General features: G+C 43.4%; 1 protein-coding gene across 1 annotated transcript in view; it reads right to left on the bottom strand.

Annotated features, from left to right (window-relative positions):
- Nucleotides 1–16,223, bottom strand: part of LOC105907150 (RELT-like protein 1) — a 29,474-nt gene extending 13,251 nt beyond the window's left edge. The window contains exons 1-3 of the mRNA XM_031584778.2: nt 15,826–16,223; nt 10,298–10,528; nt 1,561–1,635 (exon numbers count right to left, since the gene is read on the bottom strand). Of these exons, the coding sequence (XP_031440638.1) occupies nt 1,561–1,635; nt 10,298–10,528; nt 15,826–15,859 (340 nt within the window). The 5' untranslated portion in view covers nt 15,860–16,223. The remainder of the gene's footprint in view (nt 1–1,560; nt 1,636–10,297; nt 10,529–15,825) is intronic.
- Nucleotides 16,224–16,421: the final 198 nt, after the last annotated feature.

Here is a 16,421-nt window from a genome sequence, read left to right as displayed (position 1 = left end):
GTAAGTGGTCAACCATGACTTCCTGTTTCACTTGGGTATAAATATGAGGTGACACAGGCCAAATACCCTTAGTCATTCATCAAGATGGGAAAGACAAAAGAACACAGTGTTGAAGTGCGACAAAAAGTTGTTGAGCTGCAGAAATCCAGAAAAGGATATAAGAAAATATCTAAACAGTTGAAAATACCCATTTCCACAATCAGGGCAATAGTTAAGAAGTTCAAAGCGACAGGAGATGTAAGGAATCAGCCTGGAAGAGGACCTGTCTGTAAATTGACCCCACGCACGTGAGGAGGATGGTTTGAGTGGCAAAGGAATCTCCAAAGATCACAGCTGGTGAATTGCAGAGGTTAGTTGAATCTTGAGGTCAGAAAGTCTCTAAAACTACCATTAGACGCCACCTACATCACCACAAGTTGTTTGGGAGGGTTGCCAGAAAAAAGCCTCTGCTGTCAATCACAAACAAACTTAAGCGCCTACAGTTTGCCAGACACTACTGGGACTTTCGATGGGACCGGGTAATGTGGTCAGACGAGACCAAAATTGAGCTTTTTGGTAACAAACACCTGAGGTGGGTTTGGCGTAGAGAGAAAAGATAGCCATAGAGAAAAGCACCTCATACCTACTGTGAAGTATGGTGGTGGATCTCTGATGTTGTGGGGCTGTTTTTCTTCCAAAGGCCCTGGACATCTTGTTAGGATGGTATCATGGACTCCATCAAATACCAGCTGATATTAAATGAAAACCTAACAGCCCCCTCCAGGAAGCTTAAAATGGGCCGTGGTTGGACCTTCCAGCAGGACGATGATCCGAAGCACACCTCAAAATCAACACAAAAATGGTTCACCGACCGCAGAATAAAGGTTTTGCCATGGCCATCACAGTCCCCCGACCTAAACCCCATAGAAAATCTGTGGGATGAGCTGAAGCCGAGTCTACAAGCGTTGACCTCAGAATCTGAAGAGATACTGTATGTAGGAATGGTCTCAGGTCCCGTGCCATGTGTTCACGCATTATAGGAGAAGACTCAGAGCTGTTATCTTGGCAAAGGGAGGCTGCACAAAACATTAAATTAAGGGGTGCCAATAATTGTGTCACGCCTGTTTTAGAGAATAATATTAATTTAATGTCAACATAATGTCAATAATTTTACTTCAATGAAAAGGTAAGATTTTTGTGAATATTTTGAGTGAAAGACCAAGAGGATAAACTCACACACACTTACTCACACACACACGCACACACGCACACACGCACACACGCACACACACACGCACACACACACACTCTCTGTCACACTCACACACACACACACACACACACACACACTTCCTTGATTAAAAGGCAACCTTGAATCCCTATCAGACCACCACAGAAGGCGAAAAGCGTGTCTCACAACCGTGAATAGTGGAGCGCCTCAGTGGCCTGAGCTAGCATCCATCATCTCTGCCGTCGTTTGGTGTTTGGCACTCACCCCCGTGTGGCCGGGCTATTTTAGGCACAACGGCGGCACTCATTCACCCAACACAGCGTTCCTTCATTCACGCGCTCCCACGCTACCTTCATTTTTCATGATGTAGTGGACGATCTGTCCCACGGTGTCACTGTTGTCCTCGCTGTAGGTGTCATTCAGACCTGAGGAGAGAGAGAGGGAGAGAGAGAGAGAGAGAGAGAGAGAGAGAGGGAGATGGTCAGAAAACGAGGAGGAAAGAATAACAGCCATTTTTGTCATTTCAAAATACCCAAAATAATCATGGACATCATAATAAAGAGAACAAATATGTTCACAAATCCAAGGAGAGAGAGAGAGAGAGACAGAGAGAACACCCATCATGGTCATATTGAATCAGTATCAATCATAATCACCACATATTGTTACATCAGAGCCACTAAATATATTCTCCAGTCCACATACCATGATGTGAGGATGACAATTTCTCTGAAAAGTATCCATCCACCAAAACATTTTTGCAACTTTTCAATGGTGCGTTCAATACCCCTCAAAGCTTAGTGAATTCAGTCCAAGGCCCTCACAATGAGTAATGAGCAATAATAGCAACGTGTCACGACATTCCAGCTTTCATCCCCTTATTCATCAATGACATTTCCGATTAGACAACATCTGGGATAACAGATGACCTGGCTTTGCTCGGGCATTCTCTGTTTGCTCTCGGTCCATTAGAGGACATGTTTAATAAATCTCATTTTGTTTTGGATCAAAAGCCTTCTGATGTCTGGCATGCCAGTGTTTGGTTTGGCCTGGGCTATCCGCAATGATGCCGTGTGTGTGGAGCAAACACACATGCTAACAAACACCACTTGTTTATCCCTTTCATTTAGTGTTAGTGGTGTATGTTTGTGCGTGTGCGCATGTGTGTGTGCATGCGCCAAGAAGACCTCCCAATATGCTTGTCCACCTGCTCACTTTCATTAATCCTTCAGCCGACAATCTGGCTTTTAACTATTGGGATGCTGAAAATGAGAAAACCCAAATAAAGGCTCATAGCCTTAGCATCATAGCATTTTTGATGGTTGAGGTGAGAAGGAAACTGATCCTAATCCATATTCCCATCCCCTGCATTGCCACAGGAGGCCCAGGCTGAGATCATTTAAGGTGAAGCAGAGTGTGCAGTGACTCACACCGCTGCTGTGCCTTCACTTCTGGAGAGAGATGCTCCACTCCGATTGGTTGTCCTCGTCTCTCTCTCTTTAAAACCCATACCCTGTGATTATGTCTGTTTAAACATGCACTTCGATTTAGAGTTATAATGGCCAGACCGCTGAGTCATGATCACTTCTTTTTATTAATTTCTATTTCTATTTCTTATTTGTTTGTGTTTATTACCTTTATTACACCTAGATAGATTTGAGAGGTTTCGGCTTAAATGGCTAGTGTAGTGCTAACACTACAGTATTATCTCATTGGTAATATTTTAATATACTAGTAAAACCAAAAGATATGTTTTGGCAGGCAGTACTGCATCACAGAGCAGTGTTGTTGTCATAGCAGAGCTTTACCAGGAACTTATTCCCATCTGACATAGAAACATTCACACTCACAAACACACACACACACACACACACACACACACACACACACACACACACACACACACACACACACACACACACACACACACACACACTTTTTCTTGATTAAAAGGTTGTTGTCATAACAGAGCTTTACCAGGAACTTATTCCCATCTGACATAGAAACATTCACAGACACATACACACACAAACCTGTACGCACAAACAATTACACACACTCACACAATTGCTTCTCCTAGACCCAACCAAATGCAACACCAAAAACTTGTGATGAAGTGTGGAAGCTAAATGTATGTTTAATTTGATGCTAATCAGATAAACCTTCTACTCCTAGATCAAAGTGCTATAAGTATTTTTCATGAAAGTCAGATGAGTGTGATCAAGAGTGGCTATTTAGTAACTATTTGAAGTGTGAGGCCCATCATCCAAAGCAGCACAGAGTTGTTCCCGATTCCTGTTTGCCGTGGCATCATTCATCGCCATGGCAATCCACAATGACACATCAACAGACTCTATTCAGCTTATTCTTGCACCTTAATTTATACACTTTGTTGACTAAATCTGAGGCGAATAAAGATAAATCCTCTGCTAAACCTGTAAGGTGGAATTCATTCTGAGAATGATAAAATGTAGAGAATGGACAGTGTGGACACTACTTCCTCTCAAATGGACACCTTCATCCCAAAGGGCCAGATAGCATCTCATCAGAGGACCTCTTTCTGATCTCCTCACACCGAAAGACTTTGATTGTGTGTATTAACAATAACCCCATGCATTGACTGCTTTCAGACATATTAGCATGGCCTGGCCACAGATGAACTAATCACTATATTCTTCATTCCTTTAACACCTGGTTCCTTGCTACAACCTGCCCCATTGTCACACAAAGAACCTAAGGATGTGTGTGACTTCCAAGTAATGTGCAAATGTATATGAATGTCATGTTTGGTCATTAATTGATCCTTGTGGTGTGGGCAGCAGGCTTCGTTCCAATCAGAAATACCTGCCATGGTTGCATTATTTCTGGTTGGGCTTAATATCTCTACATTTGATGCATTCATGGTTTATCAGGTTTATTTGGTTTTCACCCTACATTCAGTTTGGTTAAAATTGACTTGAACATTTAAGATTACCGTTTATTGTAGTAATAAACTGTTCATTCATTCACCATCCATTTAACACCTTGTCTACCATGCCATTACTGTGCCACTAGCTTATATACTGCTTTGTAATATTGGAAGTTATTTAATAATATCTTGGAGTCAGATTAATTGTATTTTCTGCATTATTTACCAATCTGTGTAAACAAGTCTGAAATGTATGGGACAGAAGAATACATTACACACACACAGACACACACACACACACACACACACACACACACACACACACACACACACACACACACACAATATCTCTCCCTCTCTCCACCCATCCCCTTCCCCTTCCGTGTGACCCCTTTTGAGAATAGACGTGCTTCCTGTTCTGACTTTTGGCTGATACTCAGCTCTGAATATTGTAATGATGGTAAAGGGGGGTTGAGGGGGGCGAGTTTGAGAAATAGAGCATTTCCTAAGACCACAACCGCAAAAGGAGACCTTTCTGAAGGCAAGGCCATACCACAAGATCAAATATTTAGTGAGTGAATGAGAAGCCAAGAGCAGGGAAGCAGAAGACGCAGAGAGCGAGAGAGTGTGTGCAAGAGATTAGTTTAAGTGTGTACGAGTTTGAATGAAAACTCCTTTATTACAATCTCTAAGGAATAAAATCCAGGAAATGCAAAATGCAACATTAATGCTTTAGTCAAGGGATTCAGCAGTCTATAAAAAGTGTGCAAGATGTAAGCCATCGTCTACAATCTCATGCAACACACCATCGTGACTCCATAGTAGCACAAATAAACCAAGATCTTTTTTAATTGCTTTATAAAACACACATCAATTCATATAGAAAGAGAAAAGAAAAGATAGACTGAGCGAAAGAGAGATAGTGCTACTGAAAGAGACGGGGGCAACAGAACAGAATTGGCAAGAGTGAGGAGTAACGAGAGGGCGTAACCGTGACGATAAGTTAATGGCAGGGGCGGAGAGAAGGGGAAGAGTAAGAAGGGAAGCATACCTGAATAATACGAAGATAAAAGGAGAGACGCAAAAGAATGAGCAGGTAGAGAGAGAGTAGCACCGATGAATGAGTGTCTCACCCACACAACCCTTTTGTTCCGACACACAAAGACAAAGACAAAGAGGTAAGCAAGGAACGTTTCCAGTTTCGGGATGTGACAATAGTCTTTACACAGCCAGTGCCCGAGCCATTATCGTACAGCAACTCAGAGACACAAAAGCACACGCATGAAGCCTTCACACACACACACACACACACACACACACACACACACACAACATACTGTATAGAACAGAACCCACATTCATGAAGCATTCATGAGGCAAGTCTGCTGATCAAGGAACAGAATTCCAGTGTCTACATCCATCAAACTCAGAAGCCCTTGTGAGGTACCTACAATAAACCTCAGGCACAATGCATTAACCTCCCATAGAGTTTGGTTCTACTCTGAGATAAGAATAACTTGGGGAATCCTTCAAGATCAAGGCCCACCAAAAGCATGACACACATCTGAACCTCAACACTCCTTCAAACACTGCAAACAGGGTTTGGAGAAAGTCTAACATACCAGCTTGCCCAGTTGGCAAAGAAATCAGTGAAGAAGAACAATCCCTTAGTAGTAAATACATCATACGGTGGACGATGCCGATTGGTTAGAGGTTCCAAAATGAACTCGAAGTCTACGCCCATTAAGATGCAATGACTAAAATAAATCTCCAATGGAGCGAGGCCAGACCCTATTCACAAAGTAAATTTGGGTCTGGTTGGACCAGATATTAAATTGCGGAGTTAGATGTGGCTGTCTCTCCTGCGCCCTTAAACAGCTCTAAAACAGCACCCGCTGCCCCCCTGAGTTGGGTTGCAAGATCTGAATTGCACTGATGTATGTTGTTGTGGTATACTCTATCCATCATATATATAATATATAACATGCTGGAATCGTTTTATTTTGTGTATTTTCATCTAATCTCAACAAAGCTTTAACTTCCTCCATGAACCTTTTATTGAAAAATCCACAAGCTCTAGCCCAGTGTAGGGATCCCAGGAGGAGTCTGGGTGAACATGACCTCGGCTTGTCCCTGTGAACCCACAGCACTCTTCTAGGTCTCTCTCCTGCTCTCTACACCTTATTAGTGCATGTGAAATTTTAATAATAGGTGTCATTTTTGTCTGAACTACAAGAGCATGCTGGTTTCAGACTTCAGACTTCAGACTCCAGGTCACAAACAGCCAGCAGAACTCAAGCCCTACAGTAACACTTCATTGGGCAATTTCAGCAAAAGCTTTTCGCAGGAACAGAGACCTCCAAATGACTCCTCGGCACTCTGCAAGGTGTTGATTTAAGCCCAGATGTGACTTCGGCAGTTCATGATGATAGTAAAACACTCTGATGACAACTCATTAAGACTGTGGCATAGAATGTCATCGACGGGAACCAGGCTGGTTTTCCACCCAAAATTAGCCCGTAACTTAATGAAAGTACCAATCACCATTGCTGTTTTTTCTGGATGGACACGCCATTAACAGCAACCCTTAATTGGTCCGTCCCGGCACAGTATGCTTTTTCACAAGCGATTGGCTAGACCTCGATAATGAATCACACCGTAGTAAGAGCTTAAGCAAACACTTGGCCAAAACCAATATAACTGGCCTCACAGGAACCACCTCAAACACCAAAGTCTTCTGCCGTCTACAGCATGTCGTTTTAAGTGACCCGTTGCTGGTCTCCTAGCTCAAACAATGTGATGTGTTTGATTTCCATGGTCAGTTCCCATAGGTTATGTGCTTTACAAGCAAATGGCAATAATCATTACAATAAATGTATGCAATAAAAATGGGAGGAAATTGTGCTGACTTTTTCTATGCAAGACGGTTTTAGCCACGCCAATTCATTCACAGTGGACATGAATGAGCCAGTTAATGTACGGAAGAACGAGCATACAGAACTCCCACTCCACATTTCTCAAACAAACGCCTACTGCTGGAAACCAGACTTTTCCAGCACAAAGATTCCACACAAAGAACTTTCAGAGTAATCCAACAGACTTTCTCGCTCTCCCTCCCTCTTCCTCCTTCTTTCTCTCCTTCCATAAACAGTTTCCCTTGACTGTGGAGGAGGCCGTGACAGCAGGTCGAAGTCTAAACATGAGTATGACCACATTCTTAATTCTGAGCCAAGAGTCCTTGCCCACACAAGACTGCCACATGTTCATGTTTGTAAGGTAAAGGAGAGAGAGAGAGAGAGGGCAGGAGACACATAGAAAGAGATACAAAGAGAAAATAAGAGAGCTCTAGAATCTTCCGCTTATTATTTCGGGTAATATTTGTAACTGCTTAGACAGTAATGGTGTAACATCATGCCAATAAAGCCTATTTGAATTTGAGAGGAAGAGAGGGAGAGAATCTGTAGTATTCTATACATAGGTTATTATTATCATATATTTCTTACATATATAGCAATCTGCATAAAGAATGCCACAATTCAAAATTAGGTGACAGTTAATTGTGAAAGCAATAACCACGGTTTCACGATTATTTTCTAGTTCAACAATTCAGGGACTGCAAGTTTCTCTGCCATCCTCACTATGTAGCCGAAGCACAGTCACATGTGCAACTTGTCCAAGCACTTAGCAGTTAAACCCTAGTTTGTTTTATTAAATGACGCATCACTGGACTGTCTACTGGTAACATTCTGAACCCAAGGGGGGAGGAAACATCATAGAGTAGACTGCGTAGAACAGGATACACGTCACGTTAGAAAACTAGGCTATATTAGGCTATATTCACACTGATTGACAGTGGATTTTTTTTGCAGTTTTAAAATACTGAGTTATAAAGACTACTTCACCGTTATGAGTTATAAGATTAAAGAAGCATTCCCCAACATTTTTATCAAACATAAAATATATAAAACATATTATATTTATAAATATACATTTATAAAACATCCACAATCCCTCAAGGAGAGGATTTAAGTGCAAAACTACGCTGGGACTACTAAATGCCATGGGCCATTCTAGAATGTTTTTTTGTGTTCTACTACACAATCTGTCACACTAACAAGTTTAAATAAGAGTGGTGTTGACCCATAGTGAGAGGTTAAACACAGTGTGTGTGTGTGTACGCGAGTGTAAAGGTCAAAGGTTAAATTGAGATTGCCATTAGCCAATAAAGGCCATTGCCATTGGCAAACTAACTACCAATGCTCTCAAAACGTCTCCCTCAATATAGATAACACCTTTATCTCGAAAGCATTACACATCTCTTCCCCAGTCCATCCCAACATACAGATGGGGGTCAGGGTAGAGATCTCTGCAGATCAATACGCTTGTTTGCCTTTCAACCTCTGAGCCTCTCCTTCCACAAGACATCCCTCTTCAGGTCACATTCAAGGTTGGGTCTGCTATCTTATCTCAGACATGTGTCAGCAAGTCTGATCCCAACTCACTATCACCTTTGTTTGGACACAGTGGTCTGACAGAAACGATGGATGGTGACAGATTGTTGAAAGTTGTCAGGCTAACTGTAGTAGACCTAAATGTTAACTAAATTAGCTCACCGTGGCCTACTTTATTGTGTGTGTTTCAACATCATTTTGGTGACGCTAATTTTCAGGCATCTGTTAAACTTTCAGTGGCCGGGGAAATAGTAGCCTAGACGTGTGTTTACTTCTTTCAGGAGGTGAAGAAAGATGACATGGGCGACCTGCTGCACAGCTTAGCCCATGTAGTTACCGCTCAAATATTTCAGAAACGATAATGTTCGTTGAAAACAAATGCCAATACTAATATCAAGTTTTATGACGCAAAATTTAAGATTTAGGCTCATTAGCGACCATTTTAGTTGCCATCTGGGACCCTGAAGCTGAAAGTATGTACTGATCCACATTCAGCCTTTGTGCTGTAATACTCAGTGTCATATGATCCACATTCAGCCTCTGTGCTGTAATACGCAGTCTCATATGATCCACATTCAGCCTCTGTGCTGTAATACTCAGTCTCATATGATCCACATTCAGCCTCTGTGCTGTAATACTCAGTCTCATATGATCCACATTCAGCCTCTGTGCTGTAATACTCAGACTCATATGAGGGGGCAAAGATGTGTTGGGTGGAAAATGCTTCTCAGTCTCAGTTCCTACTGGCTGAAAAAAAGGAATCTAATGCAAGGGAACATCTGGTCCTGAGCTGTTGTAAAAGATCTTCCTCAACCTTCACCTAATGGTGGTGGTGGTGGTGTATGAAGATGACGGAATCTATTTTCCATGGGCTGGATTCTCACGTGTTTGACCGTTCCCTTATGTAAAATGTAGGTTCCTGTTTTTTTAGCATGAACCCTAGTCAAACACAGAAGCCTCTAAAACCCAAGTGCTCCTAAGGGGCCAAGTTGTTGGTTACGGCAGCTCAGTGGCACGCATGAAGAACTTTGGACAGGTACAGTTCACAAAATCATAAATGATCCTTCATCCACTGCACTCTAATTCAACTCTTACCTTCAAATACAAGGTAAACCAAACAGAACAAAAAATACATATTTAAAAAGTATAATAATAATTTGTCCCTTACGATATTTGAGATGGAGAGAGGTGCAGTTCCATATGAGACTCTCTGTACTACAGAATCGTGTCTCTTTTTAACTAAGGTGCTTCAAGGATGGACGCTCTAAATATGCGCTTGCATTATACTGTGCATTTTAAACTGGTTTCACTCCATGCTTTTTAGACCAAATGGAAAATGTAGTCTAACTTTGTACTGGTACTACAAACTGCATTATAATAACAAGGTAAGTTTATACAGTGTTCTCCTAACACATTGCTCCAGCTTCTTAACTAGTAGAGTAAGGTGCAAACAGCTACAAGGTCATGGGTCAAGGTCAAACAGCTACAAGGTCATGGCTTCTATACCCGGGGAGCAAAATACTGGAATATATGGGGAAAAAAATCTCTATTTTCGCTTTGAATAAAAACATCTAAATATTGAATGGGCAAATGAAACTGTAACTAAACTGTAGAGGGTAGTACATTCCCAGGATGACTGAACACCCCTTTTTTTGGAGAGTGGTACCTCCCACACTCCTGGTGCCACAGTCGCTGCTGCTCTGCTCTGCTCTGCTCTGCTCTGCTCACCTCTCTCCGCGTCCTTCTCAAGCTCTTTGTCAGCCTCCGCCGCCGCTTCCGCTTCCGCGTCCTCGGCCTCCGTTGTGCAGCGGTACCCTTTCTTCTTCAGGGCGTGGCAGATGAGCACGCCCAGCAAGCCCAGCAGGAAGAACACAGGCACCAGGCCGAATGCCACGTACTCCGGGCCGTTCGTTTTGGTCGGGACGTCCGTGTTCGTGCTGATGTCATCCGGGTTAACCGCTGTAACAGACAAACAACTAATGGTTAATGTGTCAAACTATGTTCCTTATGTGAATACTTATATATAACAACATAGGAACAACACGTATGCCAATACAGGGTTTTCCATACAGACATTCCTTTAGTAGAAAGGGCATTGAGGTTTTGATCAATCAGAGAGTTGTAGTTGTTCCTCTCTCAAACACCCACTACAGTTTCATTCTCATGGCAACGCTGATGACATGCATGAGTATGTGTGTGTGGCTGTGTATGTATACAAGAGGCGAGAAAGAGAGAGAGAGCCTTCTCCTACGGTGCTGAACATGGCCAAGTAAACAGCATGAGGAGCTTTCTGAGGAGGACAATTTATTAATTGTATGTTATAAATAAAGAGAGGTGCTGAAAGCACTGACAACAATTTATGCAGTGCAATTCCATAATTCCAACAATGCTTCATCTCATCTTTAGCACTTTGGTGATACATGTTGGTGTAATGAATGACTGTAATTCACAAAGCTGGAAACAACAGAATAAAAGACACTGACAGACACAGAGTGAGAGAGTAAGAGAGAGACAGACAGAGTAAAGAGAGAAGGAGGAAAAAGAGAAAAGAGCGAGAGAGGGATAGCGGTGACTCTGTCTGACAGCGAGCGACTAAGCGTGCGGGCCAGCCAGCACAGCAGCCAGACGGCATCACTGTCGCAGTCATTGTCATCAGAGTGCTGACTAAGGATGGCTGCATCCCCCAGTAACTTTCCACTTGCCTCCATCCATCCCTCCCTCCCCCTCCCTACCCCTGTCTCTCCCTCTCCCTCCCTCTCTCTCCCTCCATCCCTCTCCCTCTATCCCTCTCCCTCTATCCCTCTCTCTCCATCCCTCTCTCTCTCCATCCCTCTCTCTCTCCATTCCTCTCTCTCTCCATTCCTCTCCCTCCCCTGTCTCTCCCTCTCTCTCCATCCCTCTCTCTCTCCATTCCTCTCCCTCTCCATCTCTCCCTCTCTCTCAATCAAGTAGTGCAAAGAGCGGGGAGTGCAAGAAGTGCAGAGATAAATATGAAATGGTAAGAGAATGACGTAAGAAGTACAGTATATACAGCCTGTATAGTTATACATTAAAGGGTGGAATGTATTGCACATTTCGTATTTGAGATACGAGATCAAATAAATAAATATAATTTGTAGTTGTAATTGTACAGTGGTTGTTTTGGTGATCCTACCTACATGCATTTATGAGCACATACAAATATGACACAATGAACAAGATAGTAACCCTAACGAACAGTCACACATCTCCAACGTAGGACACACACACACACACACACACACACACACACACACACACACCATTGCAGGGCACCAGGCAGCAGTGTCAATGGTCAGACGTTGGCTGGGACGCCTCAGTGTTCTCTGGGGAAAGGGAGCAGCCCGCCTCTTGCCCCTCTGCTCCTTCCCTGGCCCTCACCCCTCCGTCCCCTCATGCAAGGCCAATGAGCCCCTCCCATCTGCTTTCTATCCAGCCCAAATCCCTTCCCTTCCTCTCTGTGGGAACCCACCCCCTTAGGGCCAGCTCTCTGTCTCCAGCATACCACCACTAAGTCCTCCTCTTTCACTCTCTATTACCGTTTCTCTCTCTCTCTCTCTCTCTCTCTCTCTCTCATTTTCCCTTCTGTCTGTCTGTCTATCTATCTGTCTCGTTCACATGATCTCTCTCTCCCCTTCCACCCCTCCCTCTCCCTCCCTCCCTATCTCGCTCTCTCCCTTCCTCCCTCCATCTCTCTCTCGTCTGTCAGAGCTGACTTCTCAGTGGCTGCTGTAAATGTGCTGCTCACCAACTCTTGTTAAATATGTATGCACAGACTCTTAAGAGCTCGCCCTCACACACAGTGAAACGCACATGCAGTAGCATATGCACTCACACATGCACACACATAGGCAAACACACATAAAATCTCACCCCACATTCCTCTGACTTTCTCATGGAATCGAGAGCTGAGGGCTCGGGTGGGGGGTTATGTTTGTGATGTGCTGCGCTATCACAAGGTCAAAAGGTCACAGGCTCTGGGGTTTGCAGTAGCGCTGTGCAACGCCCCGGCCTGACTGTTTTCCCTTTCTCCACCGTGTGCAGCATTCCTCAAAAAATTCAATCAAACAGGCCTCCCAGGCTGACAAAGAGTCTATTGTCCACCATGTCTGTGTCTTTGTGTGTCCAACATGTAGAACGAAAGCGTACACACACACACACACGCAAAAAAAAACACACACACACACACACACAAACATATATAGACAGACTTTTACCTGCATCTCTAACATGTGTGTGTCTGTGCATGTATTGGCATGCTGTGTTTATAACGGACAGAAACCGCTTTATGGACTCACCATAGATATGAGCACATTGCTTTAGCAACACTGCACTAATGGCCACACTAGTAAGACATGACATTTCAGAGAGCGGGATAGAGAGAGAGAGGAAGAGGGAGAGAGGCCGAGACCATCAGAGTGTAAAACACCAGGAGGACTGCCCTACAGAATCAAGGCACTGGCGAGAACCACTTTTGGTCACTCATCTGGTTGTCGCCATGCCATTTCTTTCCGTTGCTATGGCCCTGCCCTCTCATTCCCACTCTGCTGTCTAAGACAGGTGCCTCAACCGACCGGAAGGCTAGCATGCTTCACCACATGACTCATAACACTCAAAGGACAAACTAGAGAAACCATTACATAAACGCTAGCCAACATATCCTACTGTATGACAGGATGGAGGTAGGAGAAAGGAGGGGCAGAAAGAGGGAGACATAAGTATAGAGCAAAGACAAGAAGAAGAAAGGAAAGAGCATACAAATATTGAGAACACTGCAGTTAGTACAGGTAAGAGGTCATGTTAAGGCAGAGAAACATCCCAGATAGCAAGCATATATCGGTCCACCGGTGGATTTTGGTCGGCACTCCACTGGTGGTGTGCCACTTCTGGCATGCTCTGATGCTTCTGATGGAACGCCACTTCTAGTCCGTGACTGAAGAAGTATCAATGACTCTCTACCTTTATAAGAAGCTCTTGAAAAACCAACTCTTCAGAGAGCACCTCCCTTCATAACTTGCACTTCTACTAGTACTTAACTTGTACTTACAGTGGTTACATTCCTGCACTTTTTTTCTATTTCTTATGAAAAATTGTATTTATTGTTAATCTAGGTCTCGATTGCTCGTAGCTTGATTGTTCTCTCCCTTGTACGTCGATTTGGACAAAAGCGTCTGCTTAATGACTTAATGTAAATATAAATGACTGAAGAAAAAAACATGTTGACAGGGTGGGCCGTTTGTCTGTAACTCACCAGCGGGCTGCCCGAAAGCAGATGAGTAAAAAAGGCCAGCGGACCACCAGCTCTGACCCCAGTGGGCCGACCGTGGGTCACTGGCCTTTTGCCATCAGGGATATAAACCATACAATGTCGAAACATCTGTTAAAAAAACAAACTAAGACACAGGAAACAAATTAAGAGGGGACATCTAAAATAACTCTAAAAATAACACGGAAGTCAGTGTGCTGTTTCTAGTACAACAACTCAGACATACTTGATTAACACTCTTTATCTGATGTTTAGTGCCCTTTTCCAAGTGACACGCAAAAGCCTTAAGGACAGAAGGAAGTACTTCCACGAGAAAGGAATATTACAGGAAGAGAAAAAGGATCCCCTCAGTTCAATTTTTGAGGGTTCAAAAACAGCTGACAGTCGAAGTGGACTGGAGTTTTGCCCAGGAGAGCTTCCACTTGTATCTCATTGTATTAGTCTCTCTATTCCCTTCTCATTTCTCGACTGGGTAATCTAATCCCTCGCAAAGAGCTTTCCTCCCTGACCTCTGCAATATGAGTGAGATTAAGAAACGAAATAGTTCCACACTGAAAAGAATGCCTGCCACATATACATGGTTTCCATCCACCATTTCCTTCCAAACTCTTTCTCTGAGGGAGTGGTATGAGCAGCGTATATTAATCAACTAAGAACAGATGCCCATGCTTGGAAGATAGGCTTGATAAAAACGTAGAATAGATTAACTTTCTGGGTGCCCTCACAGAACCCTACGTATGTGTTTGCGTGTGGGAGGTGACGTAGAAGAAATCTTTGGGCCCAAAATAGCTTTCAGGCCTCCCCTCTTCTGACGCACACATACAGGTATATCTACCTTCACACAAGTTGATGTCCCTTTCGTCAGCGCTTATTCACCTTCAAAATGACACAGAAAACGTCCTGTGCACTCATAAATCTCCAGAGTCCACACTCAAGTAACAGCATGCGGCTCACGTTGGAGCGCGTGTGTATTTTCCTAAACATAATATGCTAGATGTCACTTGCTAATAAAATAAGCCCCGCGGTTGGAGTTTTTGGATCATGCAGACAACAGCTGTGCGGGTGTTTGGTAGGAGAGGATGAGAGGACACTATCGAAAGATGTCACATGTTCAACAGCGACAAGGACAAATCCAGTATTTAGTCAGCAGGAGCTAACCTACAGCTGGGCCATCAGACTTAGGTAAACAGTTTACATAGGGATTTGCCTTTAAAATCAGGTGTGTATAGGAACTAGCCTACATACATTTCTTTAATAAATATTCCTCAGAATTCCACACGAGTAGGCCTACAATAAAGTCTGCAACTGTCTAAAGGACATGTATGATTGTATTTCAGGAAATTGTATCGGATGATGCCTTTGCGGAGTTGTGTCGACTCTGCCCAACGGTGCTTGGGTCATGGGTATTGCATGTCGACAGGACATCAAAAAGTGTCTCCCAGCAGTTGTACTAGTTGGGAGGTACAGGTAGCAAATGTAGGCAACTGCAGCCTACAAAAGACTGGACTAGATCGTTTACTGTAGAGCCACAGGATTTGCATCACAAACCACTTTATTGAACCAAAACAATCAAAATCACGCGACTGTTCTCAATAATGTCATCACGCAGCTGTGGCCAACATCCGTCGATAGACGTATGAACGAAGCTGCAACACACGCTGAAATCTTTTTTCTTTTTTCAGACTTCTGCATTAGAAAAAAAAATAACCCGAAACTTGACTGACTTTCTTGTTGACATCCATAGCCAGTATAGGTCACGGGACGATCACGGTAATTTTGCCTAACTCGTCAACACAGTCCCATCTCCAACTGACCTAAGCCATCATTCGTAACGAATTCCAGTCGTTTGATACCGGTGCTTTCTGTCGTAAGTAAGATATATCAAGACAGTTGATACTCGCCCTTCAAACACCCAGTCTATCTGCAGTGGATTTGACTTTTAGTTTTGATATGAAACGTGGTCTGTACTCACGCGTTACATCGCTCGTGATTCCTAAATCCCCCATGGAGAGCTCTGCTTAGTCGGACGTTGACTTTAGGAGCCGGTCAGTCGTGTGTCGGATGTCTTTGGACGTGGTCTCCCTTGGACCGTTGCTATTCAGTATTTCCTCATTCTTACCGAGGCAATCGGGGACATCCCACTTTTAAAGCAGCAGCTTGGCATGAAAGTTGCGGCAGGCCCACGCCCCTAACTGAAGATGAACCGGCGCAGAATGGACGCTAGAGAAATAAACTAGTAATTGCCTTATCTATGGCCACGTTGGGTCAAATGCCTTTCCCCCCTGCCATTAACCTTCATCCCAGTAGTAGGCGGCAGCTTCGATTGGACTGCAGTGCGCCAGAAAGTATATAGAAGAAAAAAAAAACAGAAAGCATTTTGGGTAATGATGTTTAGACAGGACCCAAATTTGTTTGGATGCTTGTATGACCACTTCCAATTGCCCCATTTCAGCTGTAAGGCACGTTTCAGCGCTTCAAAAAAAAAAGCCTTTCAACTACAGAACTAGTTAATTCTTTAAATTAATATGGATTTTTTTATAAGCACATCAAGTTAATTTAATGTAGCCT

Source organism: Clupea harengus, chromosome 18 (genome assembly GCF_900700415.2).
Source record: "Clupea harengus chromosome 18, Ch_v2.0.2, whole genome shotgun sequence".
Classification (NCBI taxonomy): domain Eukaryota; kingdom Metazoa; phylum Chordata; class Actinopteri; order Clupeiformes; family Clupeidae; genus Clupea; species Clupea harengus.
Note: the sequence above shows the minus strand (reverse complement) of the source record. Positions and strands in the feature narration are given on the sequence as shown.